This window comes from Lampris incognitus, chromosome 12 (genome assembly GCF_029633865.1).
Source record: "Lampris incognitus isolate fLamInc1 chromosome 12, fLamInc1.hap2, whole genome shotgun sequence".
NCBI classification, from domain to species: Eukaryota; Metazoa; Chordata; class Actinopteri; order Lampriformes; family Lampridae; genus Lampris; species Lampris incognitus.
Genome location: NC_079222.1, coordinates 20,325,493 through 20,350,429, shown reverse-complemented (window position 1 = coordinate 20,350,429; position 24,937 = coordinate 20,325,493). Strand labels below are relative to the sequence as shown.

Sequence of the window (24,937 nt, the reverse complement as noted above, 5' to 3'; positions counted from 1 at the left end):
TGTAGATGGTTGTAGACTGTGGAGTCCTATACTGAACTCACTAAAATGGTCTTGACCAGGGGTGGGCAATCTTATCCAGAAAGGGCCAATGTAGGTGCAGGTCTTCATTCCAACCAAGCAGTTACCCACCTGTGTCTGCTAATGAAGTTCCTCAGCAAAGACTGTACTGGTTGATTAGTGGGATCAGGTGTGTAATTGCTTGGTTGGAACAAAAACCTGCACCCACACCAGCCCTTTCTGGATAAGATTGCCCATCCCTGGTAGAGTTAACCTATTCTTTAAGGTTGACAGTGGAGAAACATGGCTTGTTAAGCATGCGGCAACAAACAGACTATGTATACAAAATGGCTAACTACCAATATTTTAGACACTGTATGCTAGTGGTACGTGATATACTGGCAGAACCAGGGCTCCCAGACTAACATTTTACACTGATGGGACTGAGTTTTCCAGTAAGTGGCACAAGTGCATGATTCGGTTACACCAAAATCCCTGACCACTACATGGATTCATGTTATGGTTTCTGATTGAACAAGTGATGAAGGATCAGTGCATGATGTTATAATGGTGTCTTGGTGTGTTAGGACATCAACATTGCATCAGATGTGGTATCACTGGATGTGCTGTAAATGGAAAACCAATCATTAAATACCAATGTCATAAAGCCCTCCCACCAGCACGATCTGGCCGTGTTGAGCATGGTTATCACACAGTGCCAAAATTTTAGAAATGAGGAAGGTTTGGAATCATTCCACTACAAACCGTGTGCTAATGGAAATGCCATTGGAAAACGCTTTTTCCCGGTACTCAGAACTGTTTGGCCTTGTAAGTAAACACTTGTTTTTAGCCTTTGTCCACTCACATTTTTAAACGGGAGGGGGGGAAAAGGGTGCAGATTAGGTGGACGGTGATGATGTGTGTGTGAGTGGTGGGGTACTGTAGCGCAATGCTAGCTTCTCAGAAATCTACACAACACTACTCTGGATCCCAAACACTGAGCTGGCATCAACCTAATGCTGCTCTGGAGCAGGTTGCAAACCAGGGCTCCAGACTGTGACCATGTGACTGTAAATCTATCCAGTGCCAATAAAATAATTTGTCGCATGGTTCGACTCCACTCTGATTGGTCAGATTTATTGTAAAATCATTATTTGTTCTAACATTTGGCTGATTTTGTGTGCATCATTTTTTTTTCGTCCTATTGGGGGCATTTGTTCCTCTGTCTCATGGTCCCCTTGAGCTCGTAACTATGGCATCATTCTCCACATGCAAACGGGAAGCTAACTAGATTGTTGTTCACTGCAAAAGGACACGTGACCACTCACAATGAAGCGTGGGCCTAAAATAGACTTGTTATTCGGTAAGAAAAATTCCCCACCACCTGTTGCGCCTCTGATGCCCGTGCCACCTATGTCTGTTGAGGCAGTTAACGCTTGCTTACCTTGGGAGTCCCAAAATTTGGAGCTCTTACAACATTTATGAAACCCCTATACAATTGTTTTTTCAATCGTAGTTGGAGGAAACTAATTTTGACCAAGAGGAACAAACATAGCTAGCAGAATCGGTGAAAGAAATTGAGGAGTCAACTCCAGCTAAGAAGCCCAAACAGAGTTTCTTTCACCCAGAGTGTCTCACCGAACCTCCTGCTGTGTTAATGGTAAACGGTGCTGAACAACTGTTGCAGGTGACTCAAAATTTGCATCTGCAGCTACACAGTTTAAGCATGAGACCCTCGAACTTGCATAACAAAAGTCATACACACAATGCAGGGAGCTGCCCCCCTCCCAGCAGCACTAACACAAAAAAGTGGCTAGCAGTTCTGATGATAAGGCAGAGTTAGTACATTTTAACATGACATGCAGTATCCACAAAGAAGAATTTTTTATAATGGCAACATGTGAATACACGTGGAAACACAAATACCGCAAAAAAAAATAAATGGGTTGACTGTAAATCCAACATACAGTAATGATCCGGCATGTGCACAATTCATCGGGAGATGGAAAAAAAAACTGAAGTGATGCAGTCACACTGTTATGCTAAGTTGTGACATATTTGTGGTTCGGCCAAATTATTTGCTCGTGCCACTGACTAAAAACTTAGTGGCGACAGTGCAACCAATGCAAAATGTTAGTCTGGAGCCCTGCATTGCCACACAGTTCAATTTGATGAACCTTAGTTGGATTATCAAATGTTATTGATACGTAAGCAGATTTGTGATATATGTTGAACATGTAAAATTCCTTATGATGATGCTGGTATTATTTTCCGTATCACACAGTACTATGCGCAGCAAGGCAACCTCTTAGAGCAATGCTGCATTTGCAGACCTTTGAAATATCCTACTTTCAGGATAGAATATTACTGATGCCTTTGTTGCATCAGTCACATCTGTGATTAACTATTAAGTGTTTTTTCCCCCTCCCAAAATTTGATAATGTATGCATGAGTTTAAATCTTTCTTCTCTTCTTCCAACAGAATAAGAAGGCACAAGGGAAGGGGCGCAAAGAAAAATTTCCATACTCGATGACATTACATCGCAATGTCCGATCGTTTGGGGCAAATAACCAAGTCCAAGGATGGAAAAAGCAAGTATTCCTCACTCAGCCTATTTGACAAGTACAAGGGAAAATCAATAGAAACTCAGAAAACCCCAGGTAAGATGTCAATTTTTCTATTCTCCACTGGTTGTGCCCAAAATAGTAATACAAAACTACAATAGATTTTTAAAGGGATGACATCAGTTTGAGTCCTTTTGCGTATATCTGGATTCAGGTTATTTTTTCTAACAAAATTAATTGGACTTTTCGATCCCATTTGCCAATCCTTCTATTCTTAAAATCATTGTTGGTAAGGTTAGAGTTGAAATGTAATCTATTAAAGATTACTGATTACGCTCTAACTGTAACTAGTAATGGAATAATTTTGATTACGGCAATTGAGTAATGTTATCTGATTACATGAAATTACTTCTTGATTCATCCATGTTTTTATCGATAACAAGGTAACAAACCCTTGTGTCAGTTTTTCTGAGTAATGGTCAAAGTTATCTTTTTTTTCCTCATTTCCTTTTTTCACTATCTGTCTCCTCCAACCTTATTTTCAACTGTCCCTTCCTTCCTGGATCCTACTTGCTTCCTTTATCCATCATTCCTTCAAATTTTCTTCATTAGTTCCCCGACATGGCTTACAGAGTCTTGGCAAAGTGGCCGCAGCCCGGCGCATGCCCCCACCCGCTCACCTGCCGAGCCTGAAGTCTGAAAATAAAGGAAACGATCCCAACGTGATTATTGTGCCCAAAGACGGAACAGGATGGGCAAACAAGCAGGAACAACCCGATCAAAAGAGGTGAGGAATACATTACATTACAAATTTATGGAATACAACATGGAGAAAGTGCTGTATAGTTTTACATACCACAAATGTACATGGCTTCAACATCTGTATTATCCTTCAGAATACAATGTAATGGTAAAAAAATTAGGTGTTTGTAGATGAATGTAAAAATACTTTGTATCCGAATAGCAGTTTGAGGTCAGTGTTTATCAGCTTGAACCTGGCTAGTAATACAGTCTGCAAAAGCCATATGATGAATGGTTAAGAGTTTGGTAGTTTTGAGATAACAACTTTGCTGTAAAATATATGTGGCTGTCATAAACGAGGGAATAAATGTAAATCTATTTTTTTTTCTTTTTTGTTGGCAGTGGGATGAGAAACAATCAGTTTGCTATGAAGACATAAACCATGATGTGAACATGCTCTAAAATATAATCTAGCCAAAACTAGCCTTATTAGTTAAACCTTGCTTCAAAAACAGGAAAACAGATGATGGGTGTTACATTTAGTAGTCAAGCATTAAAGGGGTAGTTCAGGTATTTGACTCAAGATGGCATGACTTAATCACTGATAGTGATGATGATACATGGACATTAGCCTTGACAGTGAGTTCCATATTCAGTGATCTGGCTGTTTGTCGCAGCAAGCTGGCAGCTTATCAGAAACCTGAACAGCAGCAAACCAAGTCAGATAACAAAATCATTTTAAGCAACAACTACTACTACTTTCGGCTGCTCCCGTTAGGGGTCGCCACAGCGGATCATCCGAGATCCGCATATTTGATTTGGCAAAGATTTTACGCCGGATGCCCTTCCTGACGCAACCCTCCCCATTTGTCCGGGCTTGGGACCGGCACTAAGGATGCACTGGCTTGTGCATCCTCAGTAAAACTTCCATAACTCAATACATCTGTCATGTATTACTGAGTTTTCTTCTCTTCACAGATAATGTGATATCTTTGAACTATTTTGTTTATTGAAGAACACTAGCATATAGTACAGAAGTGATACACTGGCATTCTTAAACAAAATAGCTCAAGATATAGCCTGTTTATGTGAGGAGAAAAAAAATGAATACATGAAAGACATTTTATTCAATTGTGGGTGGTTAAAACCTTGTTTTGCATGTAGTGTTGCTTAAAATGTTTGTTAGCTGACCCCATTTGCTGCCATTTATTTTTCTCTGACAAGCTGACTTGCTGCAACAACCAGCCAGATCCCCGAACGCAGGACTCTGACAAAGCTAATGTCCATTTATCAATTATACCTACTTGTGAGTAACTCATACCAACTTGTCTTTGTGCATGCTCAATAATCCAGGTAAGTAAATCATAGAAAGGTGTGAATCAATTCATCTGGACAATGTTTATTGAGAGAAACGTTTCATCACTCATCTAAGTAACCTCTTCAGTCTCAGCTGACTGCGGGTATCCCCACCCTTATAAACCATACAGTGGCATAACGACCCAAAACAACTATCGGTTTCATATGCAAATGTTACAATGGCAGTGTGTACTAGTCACAGAAGATTTGGGAATAGCTGCAATCACAGCATTGTAAGATGGCGACAGATGTACTAAGATGTGATGGGGGACATTTGATTGTTGGCGTTTACTGTAAACCAACACATGCTGATCAGTACTTAAGGTTTGACTCTCACCATCCATTGGAACACAAACTAGGAGTCATCAGGATACTGTACCACCAAGCTGACAACATCCCCAATGACACAGCAGGCCCTGGTTAAGTCTGGTTATCCTAACTGGAAGTTTATCAAAGCCAGGAAGATGCCCAAACAGTGCACCAGGTGATTGAAAAGAGGAGGACAGCAGCGGCCTAAGCATTAACCAGTGGTGATTCCGTATGTGGCGAGAGTTTTGGAAAAGTTGAGAGACATATTTTGCTCACACTGTCTCTCAGTTGCTTTCAAACCCCAAAAAACGCTGCGCTAGAAATTGGTCCACCCCAAGGATCAGGTCCTCAGAACCAAACAGCAATATAGTGTATGCTGTTAAATGCCGGGGGGGTTTGTCGTGATTTGTACATCGGGGAAACCAAACAGATGCTGGCCAATAGGATGGCAGAACACAGAGGAGCTAAGAGCTAGAGCATCAGGCCAAGATTCCGCAGTCTACATCCATCTACAGGCCAGTGGCCACTCTTTCAAGGATGAGGATATGCACATCCTTAATTAGGAGGAACACTGTTTTGAATGGGGAGTCAAAGAGGGCATCTATGTGAAGAGGAAATGACCATCCCGGAACTGGGGTGGGGGTGGGGTGGGGGGGCTAAGAATACTTCTGTCGCCATTTTACAATGCTGTGATTGCAAATTGCAACTGATCCCCAGTCTTATGTGAATAGTACACATTGCCATTGTAACTCTAATTAATGGTTATGCCAATTTGCATATGAAACTGATCATTGTTTTTGGTCGTTATGCTACTGTATTGTTCATAAGGGTGGGGATACCTGCATGCAGTTGAGACTGAAGAGGTCACTTAGATGAGTGATGTAATGTTTCTCTCAATATGTCTTTATGCATAATCAATAATCCAGGTACGGAAATCACAGAAGGTGATTCAGTTCATCTGGACACAACTTATAGTGGGAGAAATGAGAATAAATAAAAGCATGTAAAACTTTTAGATTTCTGGCAGCCTGCTTTAAGACTACCTGACAGACCATCAAGATTAGTTCCAAAAGGGTTGATGGCATTTGGGGGACCGAACAGAATGACCTCAGACTTATCATCGTTACATTTAAGAAAAATTTCGGGCATCCAGGATTTAATACCAGAGAGGCAAGTTGTGAGATTTGTTAGGGCACTAGGATCTGTGGGTTTTAGTGGCATGTATAACTAAGTGTCATCAGCATAAAAATGGTAAAACACATCATGATTTCGAATGACTCGGCCAAGGGGCAGCTTGTATTTAGAAAACAGAAGGGGCTCAAGAACTGAGCCTTGAGGGACACCACAACTCAATTGAGCCATCAAGGAAGTAGAGTTACCCAGAACAACAGAAAAAGTTCAGTTGGAGCGGTACGAGCGTAATAAACTAAGAGCTGAGCTCTTGATGCCAACCCAAGTTTCTAATGTAAGAGGATGCTTTGATTGACTGTGTCAAAAGCAGCACTTAGGTCTAAAAGAACTAAATTCGAGCAGTCACCTCTATCTGCAGTAAGCAGTAGGTCATTAGTAACTAACTAGAGCTGTCTCAGTACTATGAAGTGCTCTAAAACCAAACTGGAAACTGTTAAAAAAAACTATTAGTGTTCATAAATGAAATCGATTGAGATGAAATTACTCTCTCCAGAATCTTAGATAAAAAAGACAATTTGGAGATTCCTCTAAATTAGGTTTTTTCAGCAATGGGGGAACAATGGCATGCTTAAAACTGTCTGGAAATGTGGGGATGTTGTCAGCTCGGTGGTACAGTGTCCCAATGACTCCTAGTTTGTGCTCCAGTGGATGATGAGAGTCAAACCTTAATCACTGATCAGTATGTGTAAGTTTACGGTAAACATCAGCAGTCAAATGTCCCCCATCACCAGTTGCAATTTCACAGTCTTAAGAAAGCTAACTTGTCATTTTTCACATGTTGTTTCTTTCAATAAACATGTGTCCAGAGGAACTAATTCACCTTTCTGTCATACTACCTTGTGTCAAAACACCTGATCGATCCCTTTACCATCCTCTGATGATTTAGTCATTTTAGAGATTCACCCTATGTTCATGCGGGCTCCGTGTTTATGAATATGTTGGTCCACAGACTTGTGACTGCTGTGACTCCTTTGCTCTAGTCTTGGTATTTGCATGCAGATATACTTTTTCTGTATGAACCGCAAGGAGGAAAGCTGAAAATTACCTCTCTCTCTCCTCAGTTCAATTGCATCAACAGCACAGCTGCCGGAGTTGCAGCCGCAGCTGGCTTTACAGAAGTCTGTCTCCAATCTTCAGAAGCCCACGCCAGTAGCCAGCCAGGAGGTGAGGAGTCATAACTACATATTGCTTTTTGTCATTTTTTAATTAATAATAATAATAATGGATTACATTTATATAGCGCTTTTCTAGACATCTAGACACCCAAAGTTTAACCGATTTTAGCTGTTTAACTGTATTTAACTGTTATATGGAATTTACAGACCCGGTTTATTGGCACCCCTGAAATTTAAGTAAATCATGTACAATATCTTCTAACAATAAGTGTGTAGTGAAACAAGTTTGGTTTATATGCACTTATGTGTTTGACACATAACTGCACAGGATTAAACAATGACAACTGTTAAAAGAAATTTGAGAAGTATAACAAAAATGAAAAATTGCTTTGACACAGTTATCGGCACCCTTTTGAGGAATTCAAAAAAAGAACTAGACTAGACTCGAGCTGTGGTAAATTATTAGTGCTCACATGACTTGAATTAATCAATGAATGATGGCTTTAATGCTTAAAGAGGCCACTTTTATTCCGTTTCTTTTTCACAATGGTGAAGACAGGAAGGAGAGCTGTCTGAGAACATCAGAAATGCCATTTTCACTGAACACAGAAATTCTAAAGGGTACAAAACCATCTCCAAAGACCTTGGCATCCCTGTTTCAACAGTTTGCAACGTTATTAGGAAGTTTGCTGCTCATGGAACTGTCAAGAGTCTCCCTGGATGTGTGGGAAAGAGGAAAATCCATGAATGTTGGTGCAACCTGAGGAAAAAACAATTGTAAAACATCCAAAGACCTTAAGGCTGACCTGGAGCAATCTGGAGTGATGGTTTTAACCTTTACCATACACCACACACGAAACCAAGAAGGGCTTAATGGGCATGGGCCAAGCAGAACACCACTGCTGAAGGAAAGACGAAAAAAAGCACGACTGATCTTTGCCAAGACCTACCTAAACAAACCACAATCCTTCTGGGAAATGTTCTATGGACAGATGAAACCAAAGTAGAACTCTTTGGCAATGCTGACCAGCAATATGTTTATAGGTGATAGGGCTGTCAAAATTGGACGAAAATGACATTCGATTATTTCATCTAAAAAAACACATGTTCGAACCCATTCAGATATATTTTTGCACATTATGGCCGTAAGCGGGCAAACCAATACAACGAGAGCCATAAGTACTTGTATAGGTATATTTATTTCAACATAAACATGTCAGATCTACATACCTACACATTAAAAAATAAACAAATAAAATAATATCCTGCCCTGTAAAACTTCATTGAAAGACCATAGCTCTCTCTCTCTCTCTCTCTCTCTCTCTCTCTCTCTCTCTCTCTCTCTCTCTCTCTCTCTCTCTCTCTCTCTCTCTCTCTCTCTCTCTCTCTCTCTCTCTCTCTCTCTCTCTGCACCGTGGTTGGTGCTAGACTGAGAAATGAAAACGTGCTGTCTCGGAAAGAGATAAAAGATTCATAATTGATGTATTATTCGATAGCCTTAATTTTTTTGACCCCCCCCCCCCCAATTGTACTTGGCTAATTACCCCACTCTTCCAAGCCATCCTGGTTGCTGCTCCATCCCCTATGCCGAACCAGGGAGGGCTGCAGTCTACCACATGCCTCCTCTGATACATGTGGAGTCGCCAGCTCCTTCTTTTCACCTGACAATGAGGAGTTTTGCAAGCGGAATCATGCTATTCCTCCCAGTTCCCCCTCCCCCGCAAACGGGCGCCCTGACCGACTAGAGGAGGCGCTAGTGCAGCAACCAGGACACATACCCACATCCAGCTTCCCACCAGCAGACAGCCAATTGTGTCGGTAGGGACGCCCGACCAAGCCGGAGGTAATGGGGGATTCGAACGGCGATCCCCATGTTGGTAGGCAACAGAATAGACCGCTACACTAGCCGGACGCCCCCAGTAGCCTAATTTTTATACAGCATAGGTAATAGTCATACTCGTTTAAATAATCGGTTTGATAGACAGAACTCTATAAAGCCCAGCCCATCAACTATACTGATCGGCCTCATGTCCTTGCATATGAAGAAAGTAAGTTTCTTCATGCAAGCCTCTTGTGCTGCACATAGCGAGCTTGTGGTGGGCAGTGTAAAATATGAGTTGAAACGTGGCTGTTTGGGTGGAATTCTGGACATCAGGCCATAATCATTTGAGTGCATATTTTTGAAATGTGCCCTCAAGTTACTAGTGGTGGAATGGTAAGCTAACTGCAGCTTACATAGCTTGTGTATGGCTTTATCTCGAGACGCCACACTTGTTCTATTTTCTGACCAAAATCCAAAGCATTTCTGCTGTAAATAAAATAGAATTTATCCAAACATTTGCTAATCCGCCAGATATTCAGGCACTAGCCCTGACTGAAATCTGGATATGTCCAGAAAACGCTGTCACACCGGCCACACTCTCAGTTGACTCCGCTTTCTCACACACACCCTGTTCTGTTGGGTGTGGACGCGGTACGGGTGTCCTCATTTCCAAAGCTTGAAAATTCACCAAACTTTCTCTGCTAAGCAACAACTCCTCCTTTGAATACCATGCAATCATTGTTACTGTTCCTATTAAATTATCATATACCGCCCACTAGGGTGTCCACTGGGGAACCTTGTAGTACTTTGTAGAACTAGACATGTTACTCTCAGCCATTCCTGATGATGACACACCACAGATTGTCATGGGAGACATGAATATCCTTAATGGAAAAAACCCAAGCAACTGACTTTCTGTCTCTTCTGACCTCCTTTTACCTCAGACAGGTCCCCAACCCTTCCACACACAAAGCAGGCAATATGCTTGATCTGATTTTAACTCGGAATTGCTCCACAGCAAATCTGACTGTCACCCACCTTACATTTGTCAGACCACTTCTTTATTCAATTTACGGCCTCCTTACTGGAACATCCTCACGTTCCTCCACAAAGAGTCTCCTTCCGCCAAAACTTCCGGTCACTTTACACCAACCCAGCTCTCCAATGAGGTCTTGGCTTCCATGCCACCTCATAATAAATTATCTTCACTCCCTGTCAATGAGGCTACAGACACACTCTGTTCCTCACTAGCCTCCTCTCTTAACAATCTCTGCCCTCTAGTATCCAGATCTGCTTGTAATGCCCCCCCCCCCCCCCGTCCATGGCTGACTGAGGTCATCAGAGAGCAAAGGATGGGGCTCAGTGCGGCAGAAGGAAAATGGTGTAAAACCCCAATCCACTGACCTCAGTGACTATCAGTGTCTCCTCATATCATTCTCCTTCAGCTTAAAAACAGCTAAGACCACTTACTATCAAAACAAGATCTGTGGCGCCGCTGATGCGTGAAAAATGTTTTTTGTTTTTAACTAACTCCTCAATCCACCTCCTCATTGGACCTCCACTCTGCTCACTCCTTACATGTCTGCCTCGTACTTTACTGATAAGGTTTCTGCCATCAGTAACCAGTTCTCTGAGCCTGACCAACTCTTGTCTGCTGCTGCCAGCTAACAGTGCCTCACTCACCTCATTCTTCCCACTGACTGGGTAGGAAGTCTCCAAGCTTCTGCTGGACTCTTGTCCCACTACCTGTCCGCTGGACCTCATACCATCCAACCTCCTACAGACCATTTCCTCTGCACTTAACCCTGCAGTCGCACACATCATCAACGCCTCGCTTACAACGGGTGTGTTCTCAAGTGCCTTTAAGCAAGCTCAGGTCACCCCACTGCTCAAAAAACCTACACTCAACCCAGCCCAGGTTGAAAACTACAGACTGGTTTCACTCCTACCCTTTTCTTTCAAAAGTACTTGAGTGCACGGTCTTAAACCATGTCTCTGAATTCCTTTCTGAGAGCAATTTGTATGAGCCGAATCAGTCTGACTTTAAACGGGGTCACTCTACCGAGACTACACTCCTGTCGATAATAGAATCACTGCGTTTGGCTAGAGCTGCTTGGCAATTATTGCTGCTAGATCCGTCAGCTGCCTTTGACACGGGTAACTACCAAATACTCTTCTCCACACTCACTGAGCTTGATATCTCAGGATTAGCTCTCCAGTGGTTCATGTCCAACATCTCTGGGAGATCTTTTAGCGTATCTTGGAGGGGAGAAGTGTCTAAACTGCACGGCTTATCCTCAGTGGTACCTCAAGGGTCAGTGTTCGCTCCCCTTCTCTTCTCAGTATACACCACCTCACTTGGTGCAATCATCTGCTGCCATGGTTTCTCGTACCATTGCTATGCTGACGATACCCAGCTCTTCCTATCATTCCCGCCAGATGACCTCACAGTCTCAGCACAGATATTGTTATGCCTTGCTGATATCTCTGGGTGGATGAAGGAATGCCACCTTCAGCTTAACCTATCTAAGACTGAGCTCCTTGTCCTCCTAGCCAGTCGATCCTTACAACAACAGATCAATATCCGGCTCAGATCAACCCAACGTATGCCCACAAAGTCTGCCCGAAACCTGGGTGTCATGACTGATGGTCAACTTTCCTTTAAGGTTCATGTGGCCTTGATTGCTTGGTCATGCCTATTTGCCCTGTACAACATCAGGAAAATTTGACCCTACCTGTCTGAGCATGCAGCACAGCTCCTGGTACAGACTCTTGAAATATCACACATTGACTACTGCAACTCCCTACTGGCAGGTCTCCCTACATGCACTTTGAAACCTCTGCAAATGATCCAGAATGCGGCGGCACATCTGGTCTTCAACCAACCCAAAACAGCCCATGTCACTCCGCTGTTCATATCCCTCCACTGGCTCCCAGTTGCTGCCTGCATCAAATTCAAAACCTTAATGCTTGCTTACAACACAGCAAATAAAACGGCTCCTGCCTATCTGAACTCCCTCATTCAGGTCTACAATTAGGCCCGTTCAGTGCCAATGAAAGGCGCATGGCACTTCTGCCGCAATTTGGCCCTAAATCACTAGCCAGACTCTTCTCTTGTGTAGTTCCCCGGTGGTGGAACGAGTTACCAAACTCCATTCGATCTGCTGAGTCCCTCTCCATCTTTAAGAGGAAGCTAAAGACCCAGCTCTTTCTGGAATACCTCCATTACCTCCATTTTAAAAATAAAAAAATAGCTTCTATGCACCTTTGCCTTTGTACTGCCTGTTTACACCTATGTCCTATCAGACTTGAACCTAGTTTTTTGGCACTTACTTGCATTGTCGCCTCCTGACAAGATCCTTGCTTTTGTTGTATTAGCTCTCAGATGTATGTCGCCTTTGATAAAAGCGTCTGCTGAATAAAATTGTAACATTGTATTTCCAAACGGGGCTTTTTAGATTGTTTGGAGTGAAAATCACTCTCTCCAGCTGAGTTGGGTTGTGAACTCTCAGCCATCTTTACCGCACGGTTGTTGTTGAATTATTCGCGCATTTGAGCTTGACCTAAATTTCATTTTCAACTAATGAAAGTGACGTTGTGTGACTCCTGTCCGTGATGCAGCGTATTCAGTATTCAGTGCAGCGACCAAGGCCCTGGTGAGAATTCGAGAGGCAGACAGCTGCAGTAGTGCTGCTTTTTTTTTTTCCATAAACGAATATTAATTTTCACACTTGAATGTCTTTTTTTTTTTTTACAATTCGGTTATATATTCGAATTTGGAATATTCATTGACAGCCCTAATAGGTGATGAAATTAAGCTTATAAGGAAAAGGAACACCCTACCTACAGTTAAACATGGTGGAGGGTCCATAATATTGTTGGGCTTCTTTGCTGCCTCTGGTATTGGAGGCCTTGAAGGTATTAATGGAATCATGAAATCATAGGATTACCAAGGCATTTTAGAGCAACATGTGCTACCCAGTGTACAGAAACTAGGTTTGGGTTGAAGTACATGGGTCATCCAGCAGGACAAGAACCCAAAGCACACATCCAAAAACACAAAAGAATGTTTAAAAGGAAAAATTGGACTGATTTGAACTGGTCAGCAATGAACCCTGATCTCAATCCAATTGGAAAATTTTTGGAGAGAGCTGAAATCTGCCACTGGGAAAAGGAATCTTGCAAACATTGAAGAACTTGAACAAATTGCGATGGAATAGTGGGAGAATCGACCAGTAGACAGGCGCAAGAAGCTTATAGATGGCTACAAGGAACGTGTGGAGACTGTCATTGCTGCCAAAGGTTGTGCAATCAGATATTAGGCAAGGGTGCCTTTTAATGATGTCCAAGTCATATTTTATGATTTTATTTGAAATAACTACATGTAAGTTGAAAATGCATCTTTTTTGTTGAAAAACTTTGGACATCTTATTAAAATGTTCTGATGATACAAGGTTGGTACATTTCAGTTTATTTCTGAATATATTGTACATGATACACAAAAAAATCATGGGTGCCAATAATGTTGACCTGAACTGTATATCAGGATACTAAAAGAAAACAATTTAAGGCATTTTTTTTAAAACCAAGCCCTGTTTTTTGTTTTTGTTTTTCTATTATTAGGACTCAAACCATGGTAGCAGATTCATTTAAACTGATTCATTTTGAGCAAGCTTGTATCCGCAAACTGTTGTGCAGCAAGCTGCAGTGTAGTCCTTTGGAGCAGTAGCGCTTGCTAAATAACATCCATGAAAAGAGCTCTTTTTTGGCATTTACAGGCTCTGAATATTTTAAAAGGAGTGAATAGATATCAGTCCTTTTTTAACCTGGAGCCGAAGTCTCAACCTTTCATCACGTGAGGAGTAAGTTGTTGCAGGAAGACGATAGTGGAAATGTGAGAGAGTTGGAGAGAAGTGCAAAAAGGTCTATTGCTGCGTTGACTGACTGTGCTGGGATTTCCTTTATTTAATAATGTAAGTTGTTTTCGGATACTTGTCATAGCATTCTGAGGCTGATGCTACCAATAAAGAGCTCTTTTAATGGATGTTATTTGGTGCGTTCTATTGCCTTGAAAGATTACATTGTAGCCTGATGCGCAACAGTCAGTTGACACAAGCTTGCTCAGTACTGAACTGGTTCAAAAGATTTTGCTACCCGTTGCTCAGTTTGATTCCTGATGATATGAAAATAGAGCTTAAGTTAAAAAATACCATACATGTCCTTTATTGTGAGGAGCTAGAAGACCTGAATGCAGCCTTGTAATTGTGACCTTCATTTTCTCTTCCATTTCCAGATTACAAACACAGGTGGACCAAAGCAATGGGCCCAGCTAAATGGAAAAGGAGTAGAGCAAGATGGTCAGTGATCTTGGATTCACATTATTGTTGTATTGAAAATCAGATTACTTCAATGGATATTCTGCTACTGAGGAGTGAATTTCCATCCTAATTTCCATCTATTTTTGTCTTTTGTACTGAAAGCTACTAAGTTGATGGGGTTTACATGCGTTAGACTTGCATCTCTTGTTTTTCTTGTGTCATGGCAACCATAGGTTCAAGGGCCTCAAACCGACTTCAGCCCTTCTCTCACGAGGAATTTCCCACACTCAAGGCAGCTGGGGAACAGGACAAGGCTGTCAAGGAAAGAAGCGCCTTCGATCCGTCGTATGGGCCCGGACCAAGCCTCCGCCCCCAGAGTAAGGTTTTCTGTTTTGTTTTTTGCCCCCCCCAGGTTCGTAGTTATATGGTAAATACTACTTGATGTTTTAAGTGCTAGTTAACTAGGATCTGACTGAAATGCAATTGTTTATATCTAAAACAATATCACAACCTACCATAATAGCAAAATGTGAAATCCACAGATATGTGTAATGAATTTCTCTCTACACAACATTTTGTGTTTCCTCTCATAAGTTAAGTCTCTTTCACCCTTTTTTTAGATGTGACCAGCTGGAGGGAGGGTGGGGGGAGAAATCTTCAACCCTCATCCCTGCCTCTCAGCCTGCCAGCAGATCCTGAGGGCAAGCTCAGTGCCACGGCTGAGACAGGCACCACCCCAACTTCCTCTCACCCCTCCTCTGCCACCGGTTCCACCTCCACTAGTGTTACAATTGCTCAGTCCTCAGGCATGGAACCCAAGGAGCCTTCCCTGCGACCGGCTCAGCCACTACGCAGGGCTACCGTCCCCACTGCCCTGCAGTACCAGCTCCATCACACCTCAACTGCTGTTTACCATGACATGCTGCCTGCCTTTGTAAGTGCTGTAATATCAATGTAAGGCAAGGGTGGGCAACATGATCCAGAAAGGGCCCATGCAGGGGAAGGCTTTTGTTCCAACCAAGCAAGGTCCTTAGCAAAGACTATTGTTTGATTAGTAGAATCAGGTGTGTAACTGCTTGGTTGGAACAAAAGCCTGCACCCACACTGGCTCTTTCTGGATCATACTGCCTGCAGCATAAAGCACAATAAAATGATCACTGACATGACTCAAACATGATGTCATTTTAAAAAGCACTATAATCATTTCATACATGTACTTGCATCAGCCAAGCCACAAATCCTGATATGTCCAAACTTTTCTGTATTTCTGCTTGGCTCACCATGTCCTCTGTCTCAGATGTGCTCCAAAGAGACACGTGAAGCGACAGGAACAGCTGATCATGTACCCAAAACAGTGGTGGCTCCAGCCAGATTTGACAACAGACCTACATTTAGACAGAGCCACACTAACTCAGAGCTTGTCAAGTAAGTTCATTACAGTTATACAACAGATATATTTAAAGCTGCATTATGCAGTTTTTTTTAAAAACTAACTGTACTTGAGATTATACAAAACAAACAGAACCACTGGCAATTTAATACACCAAGTAGTTTAGCTGGTGTGACAGGCCTTCTCACAATCTTCTTGTATATCATGTATATATCTGGTCTTGTGATTTTGTTGTTATCAAACAAAGGAGGGATCTTGCACACTAAGGAAAGAAGAGTGCAATGTGTCTTCCGTAGTTTCTAATCCGCTATACATAACCTAGACATTTAGCCACCAAACCTTCAAAACTGTATATAGCCTCACAATGTGTGTTGACAGCACCAAAACAATATCGCTTATAGCAAACAAAAGCCACTACTGTGCCACACTTGTATAGTGTAACTTGAAGTTATAGCTTGACCAAGAAGCTGGTGACATCACTTCTTTTTTTTTGTCTGTTTTCTCTTTTTGACTTCAGTGGTGACGTTAGAAGAGAGAACCGCTATGTTCGCCCCTCTCCCCGTCTGTCTTCTCAACCCATCCGTAGGCCTGGTGACAGACCTCCACGGCCAGCCATCATCAATCCAGAGGACTTAAAGGATCTAGATGAGCTTGACAATGACTGTGAGGATGGATGGGCGGGTAAGTAAATACTTTACTTTTTCTGTTGACCACAAACCCAGAGATCAGATAGGAATATATTTTTAAAACTAATACATTTCAGTGATGTTGGTCATGTGATGGTCATGTGAACCTATATGGATATGTCTTGAGTTGATAAACAACTTTTGGAGAACCATCTGATGAGTATTTTCTTTTTTTCCAGGACTCCATGAGGAAGTGGATTACAGTGAGAAACTTCAGTTCAGTGACGATGAGGAGGAACACGCCGCTAGTGACAAGAACAAGCTATGGTGAGATCTCAATCCTTCTGGCTGATCTCTGCTCTCAATGAGCCTGTACTCAAATCAGTGTGAAACCACTTTCTTTCTGCTTTTGATAATAAGATTCTTGGTATTATAAAGAGTTATAAATAACTCCTTACAGGCCAAATTATGTTGTTATATTTGTTGTATGTTTCCCTCTGCTTTCAGGGCTGAGAGGGAGAGAGCGAACCAGCGGGAGTGTCAGTCATCCCTAAGCTCAGGTGATGGGGGATACACCCAGGAAAGCCCTGAAGAAAGTTACTCCTACCATCACGAGCCCCCCAAGAAGACAAACAGCAAATACTCATTGATGGAGGCCCAGGTAACTAACAACACTTGACTAACCTGAATTTATTTAGTTTAGAATGTAAAAAATTATCTATTAGTTAATTAAACTGCTATAATGTTTGATACTGATGATACCTAACAGTAAAGTAGTTTACTGTTCACTGTATGAGTCGAACCAGTGCTAAAGCAACCAAACACACACTTTGACTGTAAATAGGCATGGTGTCTTTCATAGAATTCAAAGTGTCTGCTAAAGTCAGAGATCAGTTGTACAATATGCCATGAGGGGTTGGGAAAATTCCATAAAATTTGTGCTGGCAATGGCCTCTCCATTTCTCTGCATAGCATATGCAATTTTGTACGCCTTTTTCCACATAATAAATATGAAAAAGCAGAGCAGAGGGACAGGAGGATTAGAGTCAAGGGGGAGTATTTTCATGAATTGTTTGCATTTGGTTTTGGTTTTCTTGGAAGGATTCTAAAGAAGAATTTTAAAGTGAGACTTTATATACTATATACCTTCCAGGGCTGTCAATGAATATTCCAAATTCGAATATGTAACTTAATTGTAAAAATAAAACAACAAAAAAACAAAACAGATTTGACTGTGAAAATGAATATTAGTTTATGAAAAAAGCAGCACTACTGCGGCTGTCTGCCTCGCGAATTCTCGAGAGGGCCTTGCCCCGCTGCACTGACTTAAGTTGCATGCCGGACAGGAGTCACACAGCGTCACTTTCATTGGTTGAAAATTAAATTTAGGTCAACCTGAAATGAGCAAATAATTCAACAACAACCTTGTGGTAAAGATGGCAGAGAGTTCACAAACCAGTTCAATCGCAGAGGGAGAGAGTGATTTTCACTCTGAACAATCTAAAAAGCCCCATTTGGAAATACTTCGGATTTTGGTCAGAAAACGGAAAAATTGTGGAATCTCGAGCTAAAGTCATGTGCAGGCTATATGTAAGCTACAGTTAGCTTACCATTCCACCACTAGTAACCTGAGGGCACAGCTCGAAACTATGCACCCAAATGAGCATGGCCTGATGTTCGGAACTCCACCCAAACAGCCATGTCTCGACTCATATTTTACACCGCCCGCCAAAAGCTTGCTATCTGCAGCACAACAAGACGCTTGCACGAAGAAACGTTCTTCATTCATATGCAAGGACATAAGGATGATTAGTATAATTGATGGGCTGGACTTGAGAGAGTTCTGTCAGGAATTGGAACCAAGGTACCATATCCCTAGATGTGGAACAATCGCCAATAGAATCATAGAAATCTACAACAGCACTTCAGACAAAGTAAAGGAATTACTCAAAGACAAAGATGTGACGCTTACCACAGATGGGTGGACCTTCCTAGCAACAACATCTTATGTCACAGCAACGGCCCACTGGATTTCAGACAATTGAGAAATGCAAAACTATGTCCTCAAAACAAAAGAGCTTAGGGAAAGCCACAGTGCAGAGAATGTAGGCGAATGCATTCAAGACATCTTGAACATCTATGGCATAAAAAGGGAATCTGACTGCCATACAACAGACAATGCTACTAATTACGTCAATGCAGTGGAGAGACACCTTGAAACGGTGAATATACCATGTGTGGCACACACCATCAACTTGGCTGTGCTTAAAGGGCTCGGAGTCAAAAGCATTGAAAACCCCCATGAGCAGGCTGAAAGAGGCGGCATCCCATTTCAACACATCTACCACTGACAGCTACCTCCTCCGGGAGAGAAAACAAATTTTGAGATTGAAAAAAGAAAAACTGATTAACAACTGTCCAACGCAATGGAACAGTACATACGATATGATCTGCTCAGCACTGGAGTAGCAAGCAGCTGTGTCGGCCGTCATCCTTGAGAGAAAAAAAACGGTCTAGAATGGAGTTGACCACAAGCGAGTGGTCCCTCATGGAAAAGGTGAGCACAGTGTATGAAATGCCTTGCCTGTGGACACTTAGTGCTGATCCAGAATGAGTCTTTAAAAATAGGTAGAATGGTGACCCTAATTTTAAGTTAAGGTAATATTGTTAACTTACTTTTGTAAATGTTAATAGGCTGGGAAAAATGCACATCTTTCCTAATATTAGCACATATTTATTGACTACAGGTACAATAGGATCTTAAACCTTTCAAAAATGCAACAGAAGCATTTTTGACTGATAAATATCCAACTGCATCGGCTGTGCTGCCTTTAAAACATGTTCTGCTCTCTCAACTGAGCAAGCAAACGCCAGTTGAACCAGACTTCGCTGCGTTGACAGAAATGAAGACAAAAATAATTACAGATCTGGAGAAGTGGTATAGCAAGGAAAAGGGCACATTTATGCTGCTGAACAAAGCTAGTTACTTAACTGGATTCATGCTTCAATCGACTCGTTCATTTAAGAGGAACAAAAACAGGAGGTGCAGGTGGCTATACTGGAGGAGATGAAACAACTGAATGTGGCAGGAGGCACAGGCAGTGAGACTGACCCCGGTGCCGGACAACCCCGTGATCAGCAAACTGCTGGGAAAACCACTTTAATGGCTATGGTTCAGCTCTTCGGAGACAAGTATTACACTAACAGGCCAGACCAGAACAACACTCTGCTGCTTGAAAAAGAGATATCGATGTATGAACAAGAGTCTCCAATACCTGCTCAACAAAATCCTCTCATGTGGCGGAAAACCGCAGGCTGTTGGAGATACCCTCATGTCACCCACATAGCAAAGAAATATCTTTCCATCCCTGGATTCTCAGTGCATTCTGAACGCGTCTCTTTCTCCGCTGGAACTATAGTGGGGGAAAAAAAAGAGATCGGCACTGGCCTCTTCAAATGTGAACTGTCTTGTGTTGTTGGCAAATAACCTGTAGGCCTTAAGGCCTGACAGTGACAGTGGAATAAAAAGGCCTGACAGTCAATGACAGTGGAATAAAATGCCGAACCAGTTAAGTCAGTTTTACCCTTTTTCTTTTTTTATGCTAGCGTTTTGGGAGTTCTAGTGTCAAGAATGTAAGTAGCCTGCTTTTCCGTTTTTAATAGCAATTTGTTGTAAATTAGCTCTCAGGGTAAAACTTCTTTGTCATATTTCTTGGAATTATGTGCTTTGCCTTAATTTTATTTAAACAAAAACATTACAAAAGTGTAGGCTACTGTACTGACTGAATATATATTGAATAATGAATACAGAAGATTCATGCACTGCAGGTGCCCAATGGTTTATTATTTCCAGTTTCATGTAAAGGAAAGGATAATTGTTGTTCTACGTCTAGCACAGCTCACTCAGAGCATTGAATGTCTGTTCTATGTACCGTAAAACTTGAATTAATATCCCGTACTTTTATTTACTTCGATCATTGAATACAACCAGCCTATATTTGAGACTGAAGTCGGGCCTTTAATTCCTTTCGCACAAACCTCTTGCTCATTAAAGATGCTCAACAAAAATGGAGAAATACTATCAAATTGTTTATTTAAACCAGTATAAAAGGTATATGTGTAAAAATTAGGCGATGGAATAACACATCAGTTACGAATCATTACAAATTATGAATCATTCATCTCGCTCCGAGAGACAGCACATTCTCATTTCTCACTCTAGCACCAACCATGGTGCAAAGAGAAAGAGAGGGGTCTATGATCTTTAAATGAAGTTTTACTGTATAGGACATTATTTTATTCATATATTTTGTAATGTGTAGCTATGTAGATCTTTTAAAAGACATTTGTACATTGAAATAAATATACCCATACAAGTAGTTTTGTCTTGTTGTATTGGTTTGCCCTCTTATGGACATAATGTGCAAAAATATATTTGAATGGGTTTGAACCTATGTGTTTTTATTTAGAAGGAATAATCGAACGTCATTTTTGGTAAATTTTGACAACCCTAACACCTGGGTGGCCTACCCTGGTTAAGCCTCTATGTGGGGAAACAGCACACTCAGAAACAGACATTTGAATAGTAACAGCTGCATGTTGTAAATGCCAATAAATATATTTTCTAAATAAATAAATAAAAAGGTATTCAAGGTATACATGGAGAAAGCCTCTTTGAATCTGTATATTGATCCAACTATGTCCCATCTCCAGACCCAGCAGAAGAGCATAGGGTCAAGCATGACCCACCAGGGTGAGCCCCTGGAAGATCAAGATGACCACCAGCATCAGTCTCAAGCACAGGCTCCCCCCAGGACTAAGTTTGTATCAGCCGAGCTGTCGGAGGCAGTAGAGAGAGCCCGTAGGCGGCGGGAGGAGGAGGAGAGGCGTGCTCGTGAGGAGAGGCTTGCTGCTTGTGCTGAGAAACTTAAAAAACTTGATGAAAAGTTTGGGAAGACTGAAAGGCAGACATCAAGGACAGAAGAAGGCCAGAAAGATGCAGAGGGCAAAGAGCTTGCACTCTCTCCAAGCAGGGAGATGACTCGAGCCCAACAGGAGAACTGGCAATACAGCTCAAAAGGTAGAAATTTTTATGACATGACCAATCCAGTCTGTAGATTTAAAGTCAGCCCACATTAACTTGTTTAATGGCTAAGTTTTGATGCTAACCAAACTTTTTTGCTTTTAATCAAATAAATCCTCTCCCCCAGATGTAAGCGATTGCCCGCCGGATCTCTCACCAGGCCGCAACTACCGTGAGGAGCCGTGCTTCTCATCTTACCATAGCAATGAGGATGATGGACAGGAGCCCACCTCCCCTCCAAGTGACTGCACTGGGCATCACCCCTCCAAGCCAATGCCGCCTCGCTTTCAGAAGCAGCCACAGCACCACCAGCAGCAGGTGAGTGCCAGCTGACACCCCCTCAAACCCCTAATGTCCTAACCTGAGCTTAATTGCTTCAATGTATTTATTAGTGGCTATCCCATGATTAAGGCATTTCTGAGACTTAAATGAAGCAGGTGATTTTACTGGCTAGTCACCACCTTCACTGGTAAAGTAACATAGCTTTTAAAGGGTGCTGTCTTACCTGTTTGTTTTATTGAACTTATAAGTGTTGACAGCTAACATTCTGAGAATCTGCCAGCTGAGAATTTTCCCAACTCTTAATGGATTTCAGTTAAAGCCCTTTAGTATTTTCTTGGCTATCAGTCTAATATTGAGTTTTAATCTACCATTGCACTTAATCTGGCATCAAAGCGTTGAAGTAATAAAATCACAACGGAAACATAATATAGGTAAATGCCAATTAGCTGTATGTAAGCTTTAAAAGAAGAATGGCAGCCTTCATTTTGCACTGTTTTTAAGATAATTTCCTTGTGTTTTATGTAGGGCTGTGTCAAGGAATATTCCAAATTCAAATATATAACCGAATTGTAAAAAACAAAACAAGACATTTGACTGTGATAATTAATATTTGTTTGTGAAAAAAGCAGCACTACCTTGGCTGTCTGCCTCGTAAATTCTCGCGAGAGCATTGGCCGTTGCACTGAATATGCTGCATGATGGACAAGAGTCACACAAGGTCACTTTCCTTGGTTGAAAATTAAATTTAGGTCAAGCTGAAACGAGCGAATAATTAAACAACAAACGTGTGGTAAAGATGACAGAGTTCACAACCCAACTCAGCCGCAGAGAGAGTGAATTTCATTCCAAACAATATAAAAAGCCCCATTTGAAAATACTTCGGATTTTGGTCGGAAAATAGAAAAATTGTGGAATCCCAAGATAAAGTAATACGCAAGCTATGTAAGCTACAGTTAGTTTACCAAAAATACTATCAAATTGTTTATTTAAACCAGTATGAATATTACCTAATCTGTCTAAAAATTAGGCTATCGAATAACACATCAATTACGAATCATCTATCTCGTTCCGAGAGACAGTGCGTTCTCATTTCTCACTCACTCCATTTCTCACCATGGCGCAGAGCAAAAGAGAGGGGTCTATAGTCTTTAAATGAAGTTTTACGGTATAAGACATTCTATTATTTTGTAATGTGTAGGTATGTACTTCTTTGAAAAGACATGTTTAGGTTGAAATAAATATACCTATACAAGTAGTTATTTCTCTCGTATTGGTTTGCCCTCTTATGGACAAAATGCGGAAAAATATATTTGAATGGGTTCAAACCTGTGTGTGTTTAAAGGAATAATCGAACGTCATTTTTGAACAATTTTGATAGCCCTAGTTGTATGCCAAGTCTGCCAACAGCACTTGTCGAATTAAATGAAACGATTAATTGTAAAGTTTGAATCAAACTGTACATCAATAAATCAAGTTAAACAGCTTTGGACCAGTAGGAGTGATCTATTTAAGAGGGTTCTTGACTTATCCAAGGGTCAGACAGGTATGAAATATATGCCAAGCCTACCGACAGCACAGGTTTAAAAAAAAAAGGGAAAAAAATACTTTACTACTTCGACTGCTAATTTAAGCTGCTCCTGTTAGAGGACGCTACAACGGATTGTTCGTTTCCATCTCTTGCTGTCCTCTGTATCTTCCTCTGCCAGCCACCTGCATGTCCTCCCACATGACATCCATAAAACTCTTTTCTCTTCCCTGGCAGCTCCATATTCAGCATCCTTCTCCCAATATACCCAGCATCTCTCCTCCACACATGTCCAAGCCATCTCAATCTTGCCTCTCTTGCTTTGTCTGCAAACCATCCAACCTGAGCTGTCCCTCTAATATACTCGTTCCTAATTAGGGTTGGACATTGTTTAGATTTTAATAATTCTGATTCCGATTCTGCTTTCGATTCCGGTTCTTAAAAATTCTCGATTCTGGTTCTTAGAGAGTCGGGGTCAAAACAGTTCACATGTTTATTTCACAGAAGAAAAAATTATTTTAAAAAAACTTTATACCAGCCATTCTGTTTTAAGAACAGATCATTCATGGGAATGTCTCATTCTTATATTTACATTTACAACAACTGTCTTCATAAATGAAGATGAAGAAATAAAGACACAGTCACAACCTGGTCCGGACTATCAGGTATTAAACTCCTTAAATTAGAAACAGTTCTTGTGAGCATATCTGCCTTCTCAGGCTGTATACGTGAGCATTCAGCACAGAAAAAAAAAACACATTTCAGTATGTGCATACAGTTTATTGCAATTCGCTCATGTATAAGTTGTTTGCTGTCTCGCTGTTGCGAATAAGACAAACATTACTAATTTTCACTTACCCAGTTGCGATGAGGTGCTGCTTGCTCTTTGCTCAGGGTTGGGTGAAGAGGACGCTGAGGCAGGAGATGGAGACCGGCGCAACGTGTCAAACACAGTACACTAGTTAATTTGTACACCGTGTAGGTGGAGGTGTTTGGCCATATTTGTTATGCATCCTCCCTTGCACAAAATAATTTTGCCACAGGCATTGTACCAACCCTTAATTTTTCAAGGCAAAATGAAGCCACACTTTTGACGGTCATTTCCTCTGGTCCATGATGCCGCACATTTAATGTGTAGAGGCAGAAACTACTGAAGCTGCATGCTGCCGCCACGGAAACTAAAACTAACTTTAGCGCAAGTGAAGTTGATTTAGGAACAGATAGGCAGAATCGAAATTTGAATTTCTGAACCATTCCTTTGGAACTGGAATTTTGGAACTGGTTCCAATGTTCTCGATGCCCAATTTTGTCACTCCCAACAAAAATCTTGGCATCTTCAACTCTGCCAGCTCCACCTCCTGTCTTTCATCAGTGCCACCGTCTCCAAACCATACAACATAGCTGGTCTCACTACCATCTTGTAAACCTTCCCTTTAACTCTTGCTAGTACACTTCTATTGCAAATCACTCCTGACACTCTGCTCCACCTATTCCACCCTACCTGCACTCTCTTCTTCACATCTCTTCCACAATCCCTGTTACTTTGAACAGCTGACCCCAAGTATTTAAACTCATAAGCCTTCATCACCTTTACTCCTTGCATCCTCACCATTTCGC

At 41.5% G+C, this 24,937-nt stretch overlaps 1 protein-coding gene across 7 annotated transcripts in view; it reads left to right on the top strand.

Moving 5' to 3' along the window:
- prrc2b (proline-rich coiled-coil 2B) overlaps positions 1-24,937 on the top strand; it is a 76,278-nt gene that overhangs the window by 14,637 nt on the left and 36,704 nt on the right. For all 7 annotated transcript variants that reach the window (XR_008811093.1, XM_056290616.1, XM_056290615.1 and 4 more), the window contains exons 2-13: positions 2,480-2,658; positions 3,175-3,349; positions 7,221-7,323; positions 14,390-14,453; positions 14,648-14,791; positions 15,035-15,348; positions 15,712-15,839; positions 16,322-16,485; positions 16,670-16,757; positions 16,938-17,091; positions 21,144-21,510; positions 21,641-21,831. Coding sequence is in view for 6 of the 7 variants with exons in the window: in XM_056290616.1 (XP_056146591.1) it covers positions 2,544-2,658; positions 3,175-3,349; positions 7,221-7,323; positions 14,390-14,453; positions 14,648-14,791; positions 15,035-15,348; positions 15,712-15,839; positions 16,322-16,485; positions 16,670-16,757; positions 16,938-17,091; positions 21,144-21,510; positions 21,641-21,831 (2,007 nt within the window). In the remaining variant the exon portion in view is untranslated. The remainder of the gene's footprint in view (positions 1-2,479; positions 2,659-3,174; positions 3,350-7,220; positions 7,324-14,389; positions 14,454-14,647; positions 14,792-15,034; positions 15,349-15,711; positions 15,840-16,321; positions 16,486-16,669; positions 16,758-16,937; positions 17,092-21,143; positions 21,511-21,640; positions 21,832-24,937) is intronic.